We start from the raw sequence: 17,432 nt of genomic DNA, 5'->3' as shown, positions 1-17,432 counted from the left end.
TGTCTTCCCAGTTTTTAGATGTAATCTTGAGTCTCTTCAGGCTGATTATGATATTATCTTTGACTGAGGTTACCCAGATATTGTGGGGCAGCGCAGTAGTGTTATGATTAGTGCATGGCTTTACAGTGCCAGGGACAGGAGTTCAATTCCCACCACTGACTGTAAGGAGTTTGTATGCTCTCCCTGTGTTGTCTGGGCTCATTGGTCACAGGAATGTAATTGGATGGAGTGGTCTCGTTAGGCTGCAAGAGCCTGTTACCGTGCTGTATCTCTAAATAAAATAAATATATTCCAGAGTACTCATTGGAGAACCTTGCATTTGGTGGTGGATGGCATGGTTACAAACAGCACGGAAAGACTGTGTTTGGGTTTGGGTGGGAGATTATGGATGGAAGAGAATTGGGGGGGGTGGTAGGTGGGTGAGGGGGTTGGATATAGCTGCTGTACAGCAGAGCCTCAGGTTAAATTTGAAGTGATGCATTGGTGTATAGTACTTGGGTATGCAACATCATTTTAAAATCACAGTAACCAATCCACTTTTTGCAAGCAGATTGGCTGCCAACCCCTCCTCTGTGCCATCCCACCCCACAACATGTTTTCATTTCAGTTACAAAATAAAAATGAATTGTCAATGGTCACCTCTATCTATGTCTTTGGTAGGTCGTATTAATATTGTTAAAATGTATGTTCTCCCCAAATTTTTATACTTATTTCAATCTATCCCAATTTTTATTCCTAAATCTTTTTTTGATTCCTTAGACTCTATTATTTTGTCATATCTGTGGCAGAATAAGCGCCCTAGAATTAATAAAATCCACCTCCAAAAATCTAAAAAAGAGGGTGGCATGGCTTTACCTAACTTTCGCTTATATTATTGGGCAGCTAATATACGTTGTGCTACCTTTTGGTCTTTCTTCCACGGCCAACCCGAGTGCCCTAACTGGGTGGCAATGGAGTTGAGCTCCACTAAAGAATTATCTATCTCTGCACTTCTTGGCTCTGCACTCCCTAGTAGTCTGCCCAGATCAATAGCTAATCCTCTGGTTAGACACACTTTGCGTATATGGGCTCAGTTCAGGAAATGCTATGGTTTCCAGGGGTTTTCCGTTTCTAGCCCTGTCGCACATAATCACCTTTTTTTACCTACTACGTACGATTCAGCATTCCATGTTTGGTATAGGAAGGGCATTAGACATTTTGAAGATCATTTCATTGATAATCGCTTTGCTTCTTTTCAGCAGCTCTCTGTTAAGTTCAACCTGCCTAACGCTCATTTTTTCAGATATCTCCAAATCCGACACTTTATTGCTCCTTTAATTCCTAACTTTCCTGAAATGCCTGCGAAAAATGCTATGGACCTATTTCTTTCCATTAATCCACTACGTAAAGGTTTAATATCAATTATCCGAGATAAACTAGCAGCCTTATGATGGGCCCCTGTGGATAAAATTAAAATGGCCTGGGAGCAGGATTTAAATATCTCCTTATCCGAGGAGAGCTGGGACTCAGTTCTCAAATCGGTTAACTCAACCTCTCTTTGTGCTCGCCATTGCCTTTTACAGTTTAAGATTGTTCATAGAGCCCATATGTCTAAATCTAAACTATCTCGATTCTACCCTGGCATTAGTCCGCTCTGTGATAAATGCAAGAGGGGCGTGGCCTCTCTCATCCATATGTACTGGTTCTGTCCTTGCTTGGAGAAATTCTGGAAAGATGTCTTCACTACATTACCGGTTATTCTGAATCAGCACCTAGAACCAAACCCCTTAATTGCTCTGTTTGGTTTTTGGGGCGAGACAGATTTATGTCTGGGTCCGACCAAATGCCGAATACTATCCTTTGCCTCCCTCCTGGCTAGACGCTTGATCCTCCTTAGATGGAGAGATGTTGCCCCCACTCATGCGCAATGGCTTAACGACATTATGGCCTGCTTGGACCTCGAAAAAATTCATTATTCAGTTCTTAATTCGGATCTAAAGTTCCATAAGGTCTGGGGACCTTTTATCGAGTACTTTCATAACCTTCCTCTTGACTAGGGTTTTTTTTTCTTTTTTTTTCTTCTTTTCGGTCCCTTGCTTTCAGCTCCTTTTTTTTCTGGTAGTAGGCATTATTATCCTCTGTTGCTAAATGTATTCACAGTCTGGGAGTTTGTCTGTCCTGACTTATACTCTCTATATTGTGTTGTGGTCGGTCTGGAGTTGTTGTTTTTTTTCTTGTGTTGTGGGCTTGGGGAGGACACTAAGCTTACTTGTCTTTAATTTAGGTGCTTTTTTGTTAAATTCTCTTCCTTTGTAGCATATTGTTATTGTATGCTTAATTTTGCACTGTATTAATGCTCCTCATTGGGATTTGGGGTTTTTAATTTGTAAAATGTTTTGAAAAACTAATAAAAAAATAAAAAAATAATAAAAATAATGAATTGTTCAGAATTTTAATAATTTTATCTCCAGCATAACATAAACGCACCCTTTTTTATATAGAACACTATAGGCCCTTCAGCCCGTGATGTAGTGCCGACCTTTTGATTAACTCTGAGATCAGTCAAACCCATCCCCCCTACATAATCAACACACACAAAATGCTGGTGGAACGCAGCAGGCCAGGCAGCATCTATAGGAAGAAGAACTGTCGACGTTTCGGGCTGAGACCCTTCATCAGGATCTGACTGAAACGTCGACAGTGCTTCTTCATATAGATGCTGCCTGGCCTGCTGTGTTCCACCAGCATTTTGTGTGCGTTGCTTGAATTTCTAGCATCTGCAGATTTCCTCGTGTTTGCCCCCTACATAATCCTTCATTTTCTATCATCAGTATTTCTTAAATGCATCTAATGTATCTGCCTCTACCATCAACCCTAGGAGGGTATTCCACGCACCCACCACTCTGTGTTTTAAAAAAAAACTACCTCTGATATCCCCCCCTATACTTTTTCTTTATACTTTTTCAAATTATGCCCCTTTGTAGAAGCCATTCCCACCCTGTGAAAAAGTCTCTGGCTTTCCACTTAATTTATGTCTCTCATCAGTTTTGGTGTTTTTAAATTTCTCATTCAGGTATATTCCATTCATGTGGGCTACTCCACCCTGTGAATCTGCTGCTTCTAACCTGCTATTCTGATGAATTTAGAGTTAGTGATTGGTGAGCTTTCCAATTTAGTACCCATTTCATTTCCTGCTGCTTCACTCTATTTATCTCAAGGAATGAAATGCTACAGCTAATTTAAAAATGATTGGTAGCAACGTAGAACAAATTAGCTGAAATATCGGAATGAATGTTTAATGATTAAACTTGTTTTAGCTTTTGAATATTCAAAACAGCTCAGATTTCCAAAACATTGGAAACATCTCGCTCTTTATTTGAATTCTATGGTAAGGATTATAATGATGCCAGGTTCCTTACCATTGTTCAATCAGTGATTTTTGTCATGGCTTTGCCTTGTAGTGGCCTTTGGGTATGGTGATGGTAGTATAATACTTTACAGTGTGAGGGATTGGGGTTCAATTCCTGCTGCCATCTCAAAGATTGTGCGTTCACCCCACTATCATGTGGGTGTCCTCTGGGTGCTCCAGTTTCCTCCCACATACTGTTCATTCCAAAGACATAAGGGTAGTAAGTTGTGGGTATGCTTTGTTGGCGCCAGAAACATGGCAACAGTCACGACCTGCCCCCAACACGATCCTCGGACTGTATTGGCCATTGATGCAAACAGCGCATTTCACTGTACATGTGACAAATAAAGCTAATGTTTATCTCTGTCTTTGTCATTAAAGGCCTATGAATGATATATTGGATTTTACTTTGGTGACAATTTATTTGTGTTGGCTTCTACATATAATAACTCTTAGTTTTGTGTAGAATAATAGTGAAGATGTGCAAAGTTAATTTTTAATTTTTCTCCATAGGTTTAACTGATGAGGAAGTTGAGATTGCACTCCAGCAGTCAAATACTGCCGGTGACGAGGAAATAGCTCCTACCATCCAACCGCACCTGGTGCAGCCCTCATACCTTCCTCCAGTTCCATACAGTATGTATTCCCAGTTACATTCAACAGAGCCATTTCAAAGATGAATGGGACTTGTATTCGATGTGGGCAGTGTGATTGTTTTACCAGAATGAATTTCAAATATGAATGTACCACTAAAATGTTTTTCTGTAATTGAACTTCTACTAAGATTCAATGTTCAATATTTTCCACACTAATTTAAATATAACCCAGCAAGACAAGGAATTCTGTGCATTTCTGCACAATATATTTGAGTTTTTAAGCTCACAAACATGGGGAAATAGTTCATAAAATTACAATCTACAGTTTATGTCAAGAGTTCCACTAGCAATGCACGTAATGAGTAGTACATGATGAGTCACTCCAAACTTAAGAGAGAGAGGCAGAAGAGAGAAAACTATAGGCCAGTTAGTCTGACCTCAGTGGTTGGCAATATACTGGAGTCGATTATTAAGGATGAAGTCTCAGGGTACTTGAAGACACATGATAAAATAGGCCATAGACAGCATGGTTTCCTCAAGGGAAATCTTGCCTGACAAATCTGTTGGAATTCTTTGAAGAAATGACAAGCAGGGTAGAGAAAGGAGAATCGGTTGATGTTGTGTACTTGGAATTTCAGAAACCCCTTGACAAGTTGTCACACATGAGGCTGCTTAACAAGCTACGAGCCCATGGTATTACAGGAAAGATTCTCGCATGGATAAAGCAGTGGCTGATTGGCAGGGGGCAAAGAGTTGGGAATAAAGGGAGCCTTTTTTTGTTGGTTGCTGGTGACCAGTGGTGTTCCACGGGTGTCTGTGTTGGGACCAGTTTGTTTTTCGGTTAATGTCAATAATTTGGATGATGGAATTGGTGGCTCTGTTGCAAAGTTTGCAGACGATATGAAAATAGGTGGAGGAAGATAGTTTTGAGGAAGTGGAGAGTCTACAGAAGGACTTAGATGAGAATGGGCTAAGAAATGGCAGATGGCATACAGTGTCAGAAACAGTATGGTCATACACTCTGTTAGAAGAAGTGAAAAGGTTGATTATTTTCTAAATGGAGAGAAAATACAAAAATTGAGGTGCAGAGAGACTTGGGAATCTTTGTGCAGGATTCCCTAGCGGTTAATTTGCAGGTTGAGTTTGTGGTGAGGAAGGCAAGTGCAATTCATTTCAAGAGGACTAGAATATAAAAGCAGGGACATAATGTTAAGGCTTTATAAAACACTGGTGAGGCCTCACTTGGAGTATTGTGAGCAGTTTTGGGCCCCTTATCTTAGAAAGGATGAGCTGAAACTGGAGATGGTTTAAAGGAAGTTCACAAAAATGATTCCAGGATTGAATGCTTGTCATATGAAGAGAGTTTGATGGCTCTGGGCCTGTATTCACTAAAATTCAGAAGAATGAGGGGTGATCTTATTTGTTTTGAAACCGATCATATGGTGAAAGGCCTTGATAGAGTGGATATGGAGAGAATATTTCCTGTGATGGGAGAGTCTAAGACCAGAGGACACAGCTTCAGAATAGAGGGGTGTCCTTTTAGAACAGAGATGAGGAGGAATTTCTTTAGCCAGAGGGTGATGAATCTGTGGAATTTTTTGCCACAGGCAGCTGTGGAGGCCAAGTCTTTATGTATATTTAAGGCAAAGGTTAATAGATTTGACTTTATGCATATTTAAGACAGAGGTTGATAGATTCTTAATTGGTCGGGGCATGAAGGGATATGGGGAGAAGGCAGGAGATTGGGCTGGGAGGAAAACTGGACCAGCCATGATGAAATGGCAGAGCAGACTCAATGGGCCAAATGGCTGAATTTTTCTCCTGTATCTTTATGGTCTTGTGATAAAGGTCTTCTGGTTTCACAAGTTCTGTGCAAGTAACAAGACAATTTCCTCCACTAATACTTGTACTAAGTCATAGGATTTAAGTGTACCATGTTTTGCGTTTTTAAATAGAGCTTCCAATCGCTGCTCATTTGATAACACTTTCATCCCTGGAATCATTCTCGTGAACCCTCCTCTGAACCCTCAACAATGTCAACATTTCCTTTCTTAAATAATGGACCCAAAACTGCTCACAATACTCCATGAGGCCTTACCAGTGCTTTATGAAGCCTCAACATTACATCCTTACTTCACCGAGAAACGCATAAGACTGTTAACAATAATATATTGTTATTCGGTCCATCTTGTCTGCTCTGCCATTCCATCATGGCTGATCCAATTTTCCTCTCAGCTCCAATCTCTTACCTTGTCCCCATATCCCTTCATGCCCTGACCAATCCAAAAAATCAAGTCAAGTCAGCTTTTATTGTCATTTCGACCGTATCTGCTGGTACAGTGCATAGTAAAACTGAGACAATGTTTTTCAGGACCATGGTTTACATGACACAGTACAAAAAACTAGATTGAACTACGTAATAAAAAAAACAACCAGAGAAAGCTATACTAGACTACAGACCTACACTGGACTGCATAAAGTGCACAAAAACAGTGCAGGCATTACAATAAATAATAAACAGGACAGTAGGGCAAGGTGTCAGTCCAGGCTTTGGGTATTGAGGAGTCTGATAGCCTGGGGGAAGAAACTGTTATATAGTCTGGTCGTGAGAGCCCGAATGCTTCGGAGCCTTTTCCCAGATGGCAGGAGGGAGAAGAAATTGTATGAGGGGTGCATGGGGTCCTTCATAATGCTGTTTCCTTTGCGGATGCAGCATGTAGTGTAAATGTCCATGATGGCGGGAAGAAAGACCCTGATGATCTTCTCAGCTGACCTCACTATCCGCTGCAGGGTCTTGCTATCCAAGATGGTGCAATTTCCAAACCAGGTAGTGATGCAGCTGCTCAGGATGCTCTCAATACAACCCCTGTAGAATGTGATGAGGATGGGGGGGGGTGGGAGATGGACTTTCCTCAGCCTTCGCAAAAAGTAGAGACGCTGCTGGGCTTTCTTTGCTATGGAGCTGGTGTTGAGGGACCAGGTGAGATTCTCCGTCAGGTGAACACCAAGAAATGTTGTGCTCTTTACAATCTCTACCAAGGAGAGATAGTTAGAGAAACAGCTAGAGAAACTCAGTATATCAGGCAGCATCTGTGGATGCAAATATATGGTTGGTGTTTTGGGTTGAAATCCTTCATCTGGACTGAAAGAGGTGGGAGGGGGTGGGTTGAGGAGAGAGCCAGTGTAAATAGGTGAAGGGAGTTGTGGATCCAGAGTTGGCTTGCCCACAGAAGACGAAGTGTGGTTGTAGCTGGGTCATATTCTGCATGGAGGTTGGTGACCAGCGATGTGCCTCAGGGATCTGTTCTGAGACCCCTTCTCCATGATTTTTATAAATGAATTGAATTAGGAAGTGGAGGGATGGGTTAGTAAATTTGCTGATGACACAAAAGTTGGGGGAGTTGTGGATAGTATGGAGAACTGTCAGAGGTTACAGTGGGACATCGATAGGATGCAAAACTGGGCTGAGAAGTGGCAGATGGAGTTCAACCCAGATAAATGTGAGGTGGTTCATTTTGGAAGGTCAAATATGATGGTAGAATATAGTATTAATGGTAAGACTCTTGGCAGCGTGGAGGATCAGAGGGATCTTGGAGTCCGAGTCCATAGGACACTCAAAGTTGCTGCACAGGTTGACTGTGTGGTTAAGAAGGCATATGGTGCATTGGCCTTCATCAATCGTGGGATTGAGTTCAAGAGGTGAGAGGTAAAGTTACAGCTGCAAAGGACCCTGGTCAGACCCCACTTGGAGTACTGAGCTCAGTTCTGATCACCTCACAACAGGAAGGATGTGGAAACTATACAAAGGGTGCAGAGGAGATTTACAAGGATGTTGCCTGGATTGGGGCGCACGCCTTATGAGAATAGGTTGAGTGAACTCGGCCTTTTCTTCTTGGAGTGATGGAGGATGAGAGGTGACCTGATAGAGGTGTGTAAGATGATGAGAGACATTAATCGTGTGGATAGTCAGAGGCTGTTTCCCAGGGCTGAAGTGGCTAATATGAGAGGGCACAGTTTTAAGGTGCTTGGAAGTAGGTACAGAGGAGATGTCAGGGGTAAGTTTTTTTACACAGAGAGTGGTGAGTGCGTGGAATGAGTGCAGGCGACAGTGGTGGAGGTAGATGCAATAGGGTCTTTTAAGAGACTCCTGGATAGGTACATGGACCTTAGAAAAATAGAGGGCTATGGGTAACCCTAGGTCATTTCTAAAGTCAGTATAGGTTCAGCACAGCATTATGGGCCAAAGGGCCTGTATTGTGCTATATTTCCTATGTTTCTATGGAAGGGGTGGAGCAAGAGCTGGCAGTACTGCAACGATTCTGCTTCTCAGTGTCTACCCTCTCTTCTCCACTTCCTATCTTATTCTTGTCTCTATTTCTAACTGGTATCACCGTTGTATAAATATTTTTTGGAAATTTTTTCCTGGTGTGCACCATCATATCACAGGATTAGTTGGGATGCACAAAATAAAAAGGAGACTTAGAATGGAAAAGGACCCTATTTTTTCAACCAAGGATATTCCAAATTGTAATGGCATGGTTCATAATTAAGATGCTTCACATCACTAAGCCTCTGACCAAAAATTTAAAAATATTTACTACATATGAAGACTTGCTAATATGAGGCGGTGTAATTTTAACATGACTGGGAGAAATTATAGAGGTGATGTCAGAGGGAGGATTTTTTACACACAAAATGGTGAGTGCATGAATGTGCTGCTGGGGTGGTGGTACATTAGAGACATTGAAGTGACACTTAAATAGGGACATGGATGATAGAAAAATAGAGGGCTATGGAGAAGGAAGGGTTAGATTGTTCTTAGAATATGTTAATAAGCCAGCACAACATTGTGGGCCAAAGGGTCTTTACTGTCTTTAAGTGGCAGGCTAGATTGAAAAGATCAGGGTGTCGAGACTGGAGGTGAGGGATAGGCCGGTTCTGCTCAGTGCCTTGCAACATTTACTCAGCCCTGTGCTGAACTATGACCTGCTCCAGCTGCAGTGATGCCTTTGTGTCTTTCGCAAAACTTCAGTTCTGAGTGCTGCTGCAAAGAAGCAGGCCCTTTGGCCCATCTAGTCAGTGCTGAACTATTATTCTACTAAGACCTATTGACCTGCGCCTGGACCGTGGCCCTCCCTACCTCTCCTGCCCACTTATCTATCCAAATTTTTCTTGTATGTTGAAATTGAACTTGTATTCTCCACTTCCACTGGCAGCTCTCACCACCATCTGAGTAAAGAAGTTCTCTGAAACATTATATCTTGCACCCTTAACACCTGACCTCCAGTTCTAGTATCACCCAATCTTAGCAGAAAAAGCCTGCTTGTCTTTACCCTATATATACCCCTTATAAATTTTTTATACTTGTATCAAATCTCTCCTCATTCTTCTATGCTCTGGGGATTACAAAAGTGAAATAGTGAAAGTTCAAGATAAACAATATCCTATACGGATATCCAGACCAGGAAACCATGGATGACAAGGTACATTGAGGGCTAATAATGACAGAAAAGGCAGGAAACAAATAGCAGGCATAAAGGATTGGGACCATAGGAAGTCTAACAGCGGTATAGAAAGTGTAAAATGTACTAGTGGTTGTAGACGGGTTATATTCTGCATGGAGGTCGGTACCAGTGGATGCCTCAGGGATCTGTTTTGGGACCCTTACTCTTCATGATTTTTATAAATGACCTGGATGAGGAAGTGGTGGGATGGGTTAGTAAGTTTGCTGATGACACAAAGGTTGGAGGTGTTGTGGATAGTGTGGAGAGCTGTCAGAGGTTACAGCGGGACATTGATAGGATGCAAAACTGGGCTGAGAAGTGGCAGATGGAGTTCAACCCAGATAAGTGTGAAGTGGTTCATTTTGGTAGGTCAAATATGATGTCAGAATATAGTATTAATGTTAAGACTCTTGGCAGTGTGGGAGATCAGAGGGATCTTTGGGTCCGAGTCCATCGGACACTCAAAGTAGCTGCGCAGGTTGACTCTGTGGTTAAGAAGGTGTATGGTGTATTGGCCTTCATCAATCATGGAACTGAATTTAGGAGCCGAGAGGTAATGTTGCAGCTATATAGGACCCTGGTCAGACCCCACTTGGAGTACTGTGCTCAATTCTGGTCGCCTCACTACAGGAAGGATGTGGGAGCCATAGAAAGGGTGCAGAGGAGATTTACAAGGATGTTGCTGGGATTGGGGAGCATGCCTTATGAGAATAGGTTGAGTGAACTCGGCCTTTTCTTCTTGGAGTGAAGGAGGATGAGAGGTGACCTGATAGAGGTGTATAAGATGATGAGAAGCATTGATTGTGTGGATAGTCAGAGGCTTTTTCCCAGGGCTGAAATGGTTGCCACAAGAGGACACAGGTTTAAGGTGCTGGGGAGTAGGTACAGAGGAGATATCAGGGGTAAGTTTTTTACACAGAGAGTGGTGAGTGCGTAGAATGGGCTACCAGCAACGGTGGTGGAGGTGGATATGATAGGGTCTTTAAAGAGACTTTTAGATAGGTACATGGAGCTTAGTAATTTCTAAGGAAGGGACATGTTCGGCACAACTTTGTGGGCCTAAGGGCCTGTATTGTGCTGTAGGTTTTCTATGTTTCTAATGCAGCCTTAATCTATTCAACCTTTCCCTATAGCTCAGGCCCTCAAGTTATGGCACCAATCTTGTACATCTTCTCTACACTCTTCCAATCTCTTTGATACCTTTCCTGTAGATGAGTGACCAAAACTGAACTCAATACTACAAATTAGGCATCACCAATGTCTTATACTTCAACGTAATATTCCATTTCCTGTACTCAATATATTGATCTATGAAGGCCAATGTGCCAAAAGCTTTCTTTACGACTCCATCTACCTGTGACACCACTTTAAAGGAATTATGGATCTGTATTCGCAGATTCATTTGTTTTACCCTGCTCCTCAGTGCCATACCACTCACTGAGTAAGACCTACTTTGTTTGGTCCTCCCAAAGTGCAACACTTCACATATGTCTGCATTAAATTCCATCTGTGATTCTTCAGCTGATTCTTAGAGCTCGTCTAGATCCCATTGCAAGCTTTGATGGTCTTCCTTGTCCAGTCTTGGTGTCCGCAACTTTGATGACATTGCCTTCCAGATCGTTGATATAGATGACAAACAATAATTAACCCAACACCAATTCCTGTGGTATACCAATAATCACAGGCCTCCAGTCAGAGAAGCCACTATCTACTACCACTCTCTGGCTTCTCCCACGAGACCAATGTCTAAACCAATTTACTACCTCATCTTGAATGCCAAGTGATTGAATCTTCTTGACCAACCTCCTATGTGGGACTGTGGCAAAGGACATGCTGAAATCCAGAGACAAAATCCACTGCCTTGTCTTCATCAACTTCCCTTTTAACTTCCTCAAAAACTCAAAAAGATTGGTTAGACATGACCTACCACGGATAAAGCCATGTTGACAATCCCTAGTCAGTCCCTGTCTGTCCAAGAACTTCTCATATCCAGTCCCTTGGAATACCTTCCAATAACTTACCCACTACTGATGTTCAGGCTCAGCAGCCTACAATTTCCTGGCTTATTCTTAGAATCTTTCTTAAACAATGGAACAACATTACCTCTCCTCCAGTTCTTCATGGCTAAGGACATTTTAAATATTTCTTCTAGGGCCCATATAATTTCTGCACTAACCTCCCACAGGGTCCGAGGGAACACCTTAACTGGCCATGGGATTTATCCACCCTAATTTGCCTCAAGACACAAACACCTCTTTTCTCTGTAATCTGTATACAGTCCATGAACTCGCTGCTCCTTTGCCTTACATCTATAGACTATATCCGCCTCTCAAGTAAAAACGGATGTAAAAAATACATTTAAGTTCTCCCCATCTCTTTTGGCTCCGTGCATAGATGACCACCCTGATCTTCCAGAGGACAAATTTTGTCCCTTCCTATCCTTTTGCTCTTAATATAGCTGAAGATGCCCTTGGGATTATCCTTCATCTTGTCTGCTAGAGCAACCTCATGCATTTGTTTAGCTGTCATGATTTCCTTCATAAATATTCTCTTGCATTTCTTATACTCCTCATTTGTTCCTTCCTGCCTATAGCTGCTATACATCTTTTTAACCAGGGCCTCAATATCCCCCGAAAACCAAGATACCCAAAACCTATTATCCTTGCCTTTTATTCTGATAGCAACATACAAAATCTGTGCTCTCAAAATTTCACTTCTGAAGGCCTCCCTTGATGTGTAATTTTTCATTCATTCTTTGCTATTTCTTTGTTCTACCGTGAATGCCTCCAAGAAAAATTAATCTCAAGATTGTATATTGTGACGTATATGTACTTTTAAAAAAAATTGACTTTGAAATTTAGAAGTTTGAAGTAAATTTATTACTTAAAGTCCTACCATCTAAAGGGCTTATTATCACGGTTGCTTTGGAACACTTACATGAATGAGTGTAACTCCAGTAACATTAGTTCAAAGTAATTTATTATCAAAGTATGTATACTATATACAACCCTGAGATTTGTCTTCTTGCAGGCAGCCACAAACAAAGGAAGACAATAGATCCTGATTTAAAAAACCCAAATAATAAAGACCATCAAACACCCAATATTTCATTAAAGCAGCTCATCATTGTCCAAGACAAATCAGCCCACTTGATTGGCCACCTATTACCCATTGGTGCATCTTGGGTGCAATGTGTGCTATCTACAAACTACCCTGTACTAGCTTATAAAAGCTTTATTGCCACTTTGCAATTCCACATTCATTATCTTAGCATTCAAATTTAGAAGTATTTAGGTATTCCCTCCGTATCTTTTTGCCTCATTAGTGGAATTCCCAAGCCAACTGAACTGTGAGAGCAACTTCACCTCACCGACTGCAGCGGTTCAATTAACAATAAACGAAGGCAACATTAGTTTGTAGAATTCATATTATAGAAGCAGCCCTTTTGGACCAATGCTGGAGACATAAGAGACTGCAGATGCTGGAATATGGAGCAACAGGAGCTCAGCAGGTCGAGCAGCATCTACAAGGAGGAAAGGGATTGTCGACGTGTTAGCTTCGAAACACTGCTTCGGGGTTCATGCTTCTCGACTCTCTGACTTTGTCCAGCAAATGTCTGTTGGACCTCTGCTGGATTTGCCGGAGCCGCCTCCTCTCCTTGTATAACTTTTCTTGGCATAATCCTCTCTTCTGTTCTCCCTGAATGCTTATTTAACCAACTCTTATTGCATCCATACTATTTGCCTAAACAATTCCCTTGTTTGTTAATTCATAGTTATTTTTGCTATAAAGCCTTTGTCTATAATGCCTTTTTAAAGCCCTTGGTGTCTACTACATTCTGGTTTGAAAAAATACAACCACATATGCCAATTGCCTTGGAACTACTGCAACAGTTATGCATTTTTTTCCCTGTGCTCTGATGAGACTCCAATGGATTGGAGGATGTTCTCTTGGCGATGCAGAAAAAAAGTTACTTAACAGATGTTCCAAAATATTGCTCAGGGGTTTTTGTTACTGCACCTGTTCAATAAGATCATATTGGGAACAAGTGCTTGACAAGACCAAACAGGACTGAAATATTAAAGAGTTTTTTGTTGCTATAGTTTAGCATATCTGTCAGATGATTTAAAAGCCAATGAATACCCCCAGTTGTCCTGTAATTTAATTTTTCAGATAAATATTCAAGACCTAAAGCCTTCTTCCACTTATAATGAAGCTAGTAAACTTTATTCAGCTATAGTCAACTTGAGGAACATTTGAAGCATTTAATATTGCTGAGTAATTGAGCATTTTACTGAAAATATTACAGAATAAAATGTTGTGTACCTTTCTATCTGCTTGGATAAGTTGGTTGTGCCAGACTTCAGTGGTTTGAAAGGAGAAATAAAAAATCTGCAAATGTTGGAATGTGAAGCAAACCACAAGCAGGTCATTCTGCTTCTGTGGAGGGAAATAGACTGTCGATAGTTTGGACCGAGGCCCTTCACCTGGACTGAGACTAGAGGAGAAGGAGGTGGGGGGGGGGGGGGGGGGTTGGTGGTAGGAGTGAAAAAGAACATGGTGTCTCTGGAGCCAACAGTGATATGTGCATGTAGTAAGTGACTTAAAACAAAGCCAGGGTGGAGCCAGGAATGTTGGGATAATGATGTGATAACTACAGATTCAGATTAAGAATCATTTATTTATCACAAGTACATCAAAACACAGTGAAATGCATCACAAACATGAAAAAATCTGCAGATGCTGGAAATCCAAAACAACACACACAAAATGCTGGATGAACTCAGCAGTCAGGAGGCATCTTTGGAAAAGAGTTAATAGTCGATGTTTTGGGCCAAGACTCTTCAATGCATCATTTGTGTTAGCAGCGAATACAACTTTAATGATGTGCTGGAGGCAGCCTGCAAATGTTGCCACACATTCTGCACCAACTTAGCATGTCCACCATGTTTACAGAACATCGCAAGCAACAGCAACAAAGCAAGCCTCGTATCTCCCTCTCTCTCATCCACGCAACCACACAGGACAGGCTGTCTCCAGGCCTCTAGCCTCTATCGAAATCATGGACTTGCAGACCTTGGGCCTTTAAATTCCCCAATGGACTCAGGACTTTGCCTATTGGGCCTCAACTTCTGAAGTTGCGATCGATATAGAATCTAGAAGATCAGGTGTGGAGTGTAAGTAGTGAAGGATTAGAGGGTGGAAAGAGGGTTTGCTGGGATGGTATGGATATGGAAGTTAGAATGAGTGGAGGGGGGAGCTTGGGGAATGGTTTGGATAGAATGGGATGGAGAGAGGGTTACCTGAAATGGGAGACTTCGATATTCATGCTATTGGACTGAAGGCTACCTGGCAGAATGTGAGGTGCTGTTCGTCAAGTCTGTGTTTAGCCTCACTTTGTCAGTGGAGGAGGCCAAAGGCAGAGAAGTCAGTGCGTGAGTGTTGGGAGAATTAGATTGTTTTGTCATCTCCTTAATTCTACACTTGTTGTAGGGGAGTGAGGAAATGCTTATAATTCCTAAAGGTTCTCAGGTGAAACCATGGAAAACGTGGACCATTTCCCAAATCTTGGGAACCTCTCAGCAAACACAAATATTTGGCCAACTGAGGATAAAGGTGCTTGGAGATCATAATCTCAAGCCTGGCACAGAACACATGGACTATCAAACAGCAGTAATCCCTGCCCTCAGATACACTTCTGAGACTTGGGCTGCCTCCGAGGTTGGGAAGTGCCAGCAATACACAATCCTGTAAATTCACTGACTGGATAAGTTAACTACATGGCAGTGTCCTTTTTCAGGCCACTATCCCTAACGTCAAAGTCTGAATTACACACAATTTGGAAATGCATTATTTGTTTTCAAGCCTAGCATAGACTTCTGAAAAAGACAGATGGAGAGGAAACATGTCATCCTCAAACCTGAAAAGTAACTCTAAGAAAATTGGCTGTTAAAGAGTTTCTGATCATATTTATATCATTATCATTATGGTTTTGTATTGGGATCTGAATAGAATGCAAATCTTTGTAAACTCTGCTTTCTATCTTAAATTTTTATTTATCCTGGCCACATTACTCACTTTTGCTAATGCTTTATTTAGAAAAATTCAGATGTGTTTACACTTATACCTGGTGTTTGCAGAACTCCCAAGGCATCCTTTTCACGTCTTGGGTTTTACTATCCAAAAATCAAGATGCATTCTTTTATCATAAGTCAAGTTTATAGTCATTTAACTAGGTACATGTATACCTTCAAACAAGACGTTTCTCCAGACCAGGTGCACATAGCGCACAAAGACTTAGGAAAGTAAGAATTAAATCTAAAAATGAATTATACATAGATAAATAATGTAAAGTACATAAATTAAATATTGTAGGGTGCAGTACAAATTATCCAGTGACACTTCGAATGCAATGCGGCAGGGAGTTCAGAAGCCTTATGACCTGAGGGAAGAAGCCGTTTCCCATCCTGACCATTCTTGTCTTTATGCCTCAGAGTCTCCTGCCTGATGGTAGAAAGTCAAAGAGGATGCTGGATGGATGGGTGAGATCCTTGATAATACTAAGGGCCATGCATATGCAGCACTCCTGATAAATGTCCCCAATGGATGCGAGGGAGACCCCTATGATTCTCTCGGCCAGTTTCACAGTCCTTTGTAGGGACTTCCATTGCGATGTTCTGCTGCTCCCACACCAGATTGAGATGTAGCTTGTCAGGATGCTGTCGATGGTGCTCCTGTAAAATTCAGTTAAGGTGGGGAGGTGCTGGATAGGGAGCTTCGCTTGCCTCAATCTCCATGGGAAGTGGAGTAATGGTGTAAATTAAAACTTTAGTGAGTAAATCAGGGGTGTGTGCACAATGCTCATCTTGACATAATATCCCGTGATGTCTCCATATATGTAACTTATAAGTTGCTTTGTGTGCTCTCACTTGTTAACCTGCGCATAAATACAGAAACTTCCATCCTACAAGAGTAGGAAAACCTAGGGCATGTCTGTTCTGATTTTCCCAAGAGCTTCCCATAGTTTGACTGATTTGCAAGCAGATCTTTCATTCGTTTTGTTTATTCAGATCTGACACTGGCAGCTAAATTCACAAAAAATTATTCACAAAAAATTTCATGACATGTTAGCGATAATAAACTTGTTTCTGATGCTGATTCTAATAGTTTTTTAATGGTACTGCAGCTACCTTGTATCGAATATCAGTAGTTCTTCACTTTGTTGTCTTCTGAATAGCAACGTGTGTGTGTGCGCCCTTAACTCCTGGTGGAGTCGTCGGGGCGCTGTCATTACAAGCTTTTTGCACCGATCTTTTGGTGATTGCTCATCATACGGAATGTCTTGGGCATCTGAAACCTGGCGGAGCCCATCCCTCTCCAGGTTTTTTTTAATATGAGATCAAGTTGTTAGCTCGACACTCAACCCAAGCACGGATGGAGAACGTGCAAGGGAGCTGACCGGATTCGAACTCTGGACCTCTCGCCCCAAAAGTCCAGCGCTGATGCCACTACGCCACCAGCTGGCGAATAGCACCCTCAGGCAACCATATCCTGAGCCAGAGTTCACAAGATTCCAAAGCGTCCAGGGAAGAATCCTGGTGACTAAAAACCTAAAAACTATTTGACCCATGACTTCCTGCAGTTCAGATTTAATTTGCTAAGAGTAGTTTCAAATTCACAGGTTAGAGAGAATAAGAAATAATTATTTCACCTAGGCAGCTGGGTGGAAGATGTTAGAATGCCAAAGATTTATGGATCTGCATAAATTTTATCCCGGGTGGAAATAGCTAATATGAGGGGACATCATTTTAAGGTGATTAGAGGAACAAGGGAGATGTCAAAGGTAGGATTTTTAGTGGTGTGTGTGTGTATATATGTGAATGCTCTGCTGGGGGTGTTGGTAGAGGCAGATACATTGGGACAATTTAAGAAACTCTTAGGCAC

The 17,432-nt window shown here is 41.7% G+C and overlaps 1 protein-coding gene across 2 annotated transcripts in view; it reads left to right on the top strand.

Annotated features, from left to right (window-relative positions):
- Positions 1-17,432, top strand: part of pex14 (peroxisomal biogenesis factor 14) — a 344,557-nt gene that overhangs the window by 201,820 nt on the left and 125,305 nt on the right. For both annotated transcript variants that reach the window (XM_073032186.1, XM_073032188.1), the window contains exon 4: positions 3,902-4,024. In XM_073032186.1, coding sequence (XP_072888287.1) covers positions 3,902-4,024 — 123 coding nt within the window. The remainder of the gene's footprint in view (positions 1-3,901; positions 4,025-17,432) is intronic.

The sequence above is a fragment of the Hemitrygon akajei genome, chromosome 29 (assembly GCF_048418815.1).
Source record: "Hemitrygon akajei chromosome 29, sHemAka1.3, whole genome shotgun sequence".
In the NCBI taxonomy this organism is placed as follows: Eukaryota; Metazoa; Chordata; class Chondrichthyes; order Myliobatiformes; family Dasyatidae; genus Hemitrygon; species Hemitrygon akajei.
The sequence above is the reverse complement of the archived record's forward strand: the minus strand, read 5'-3'. Positions and strand labels throughout refer to the sequence as shown.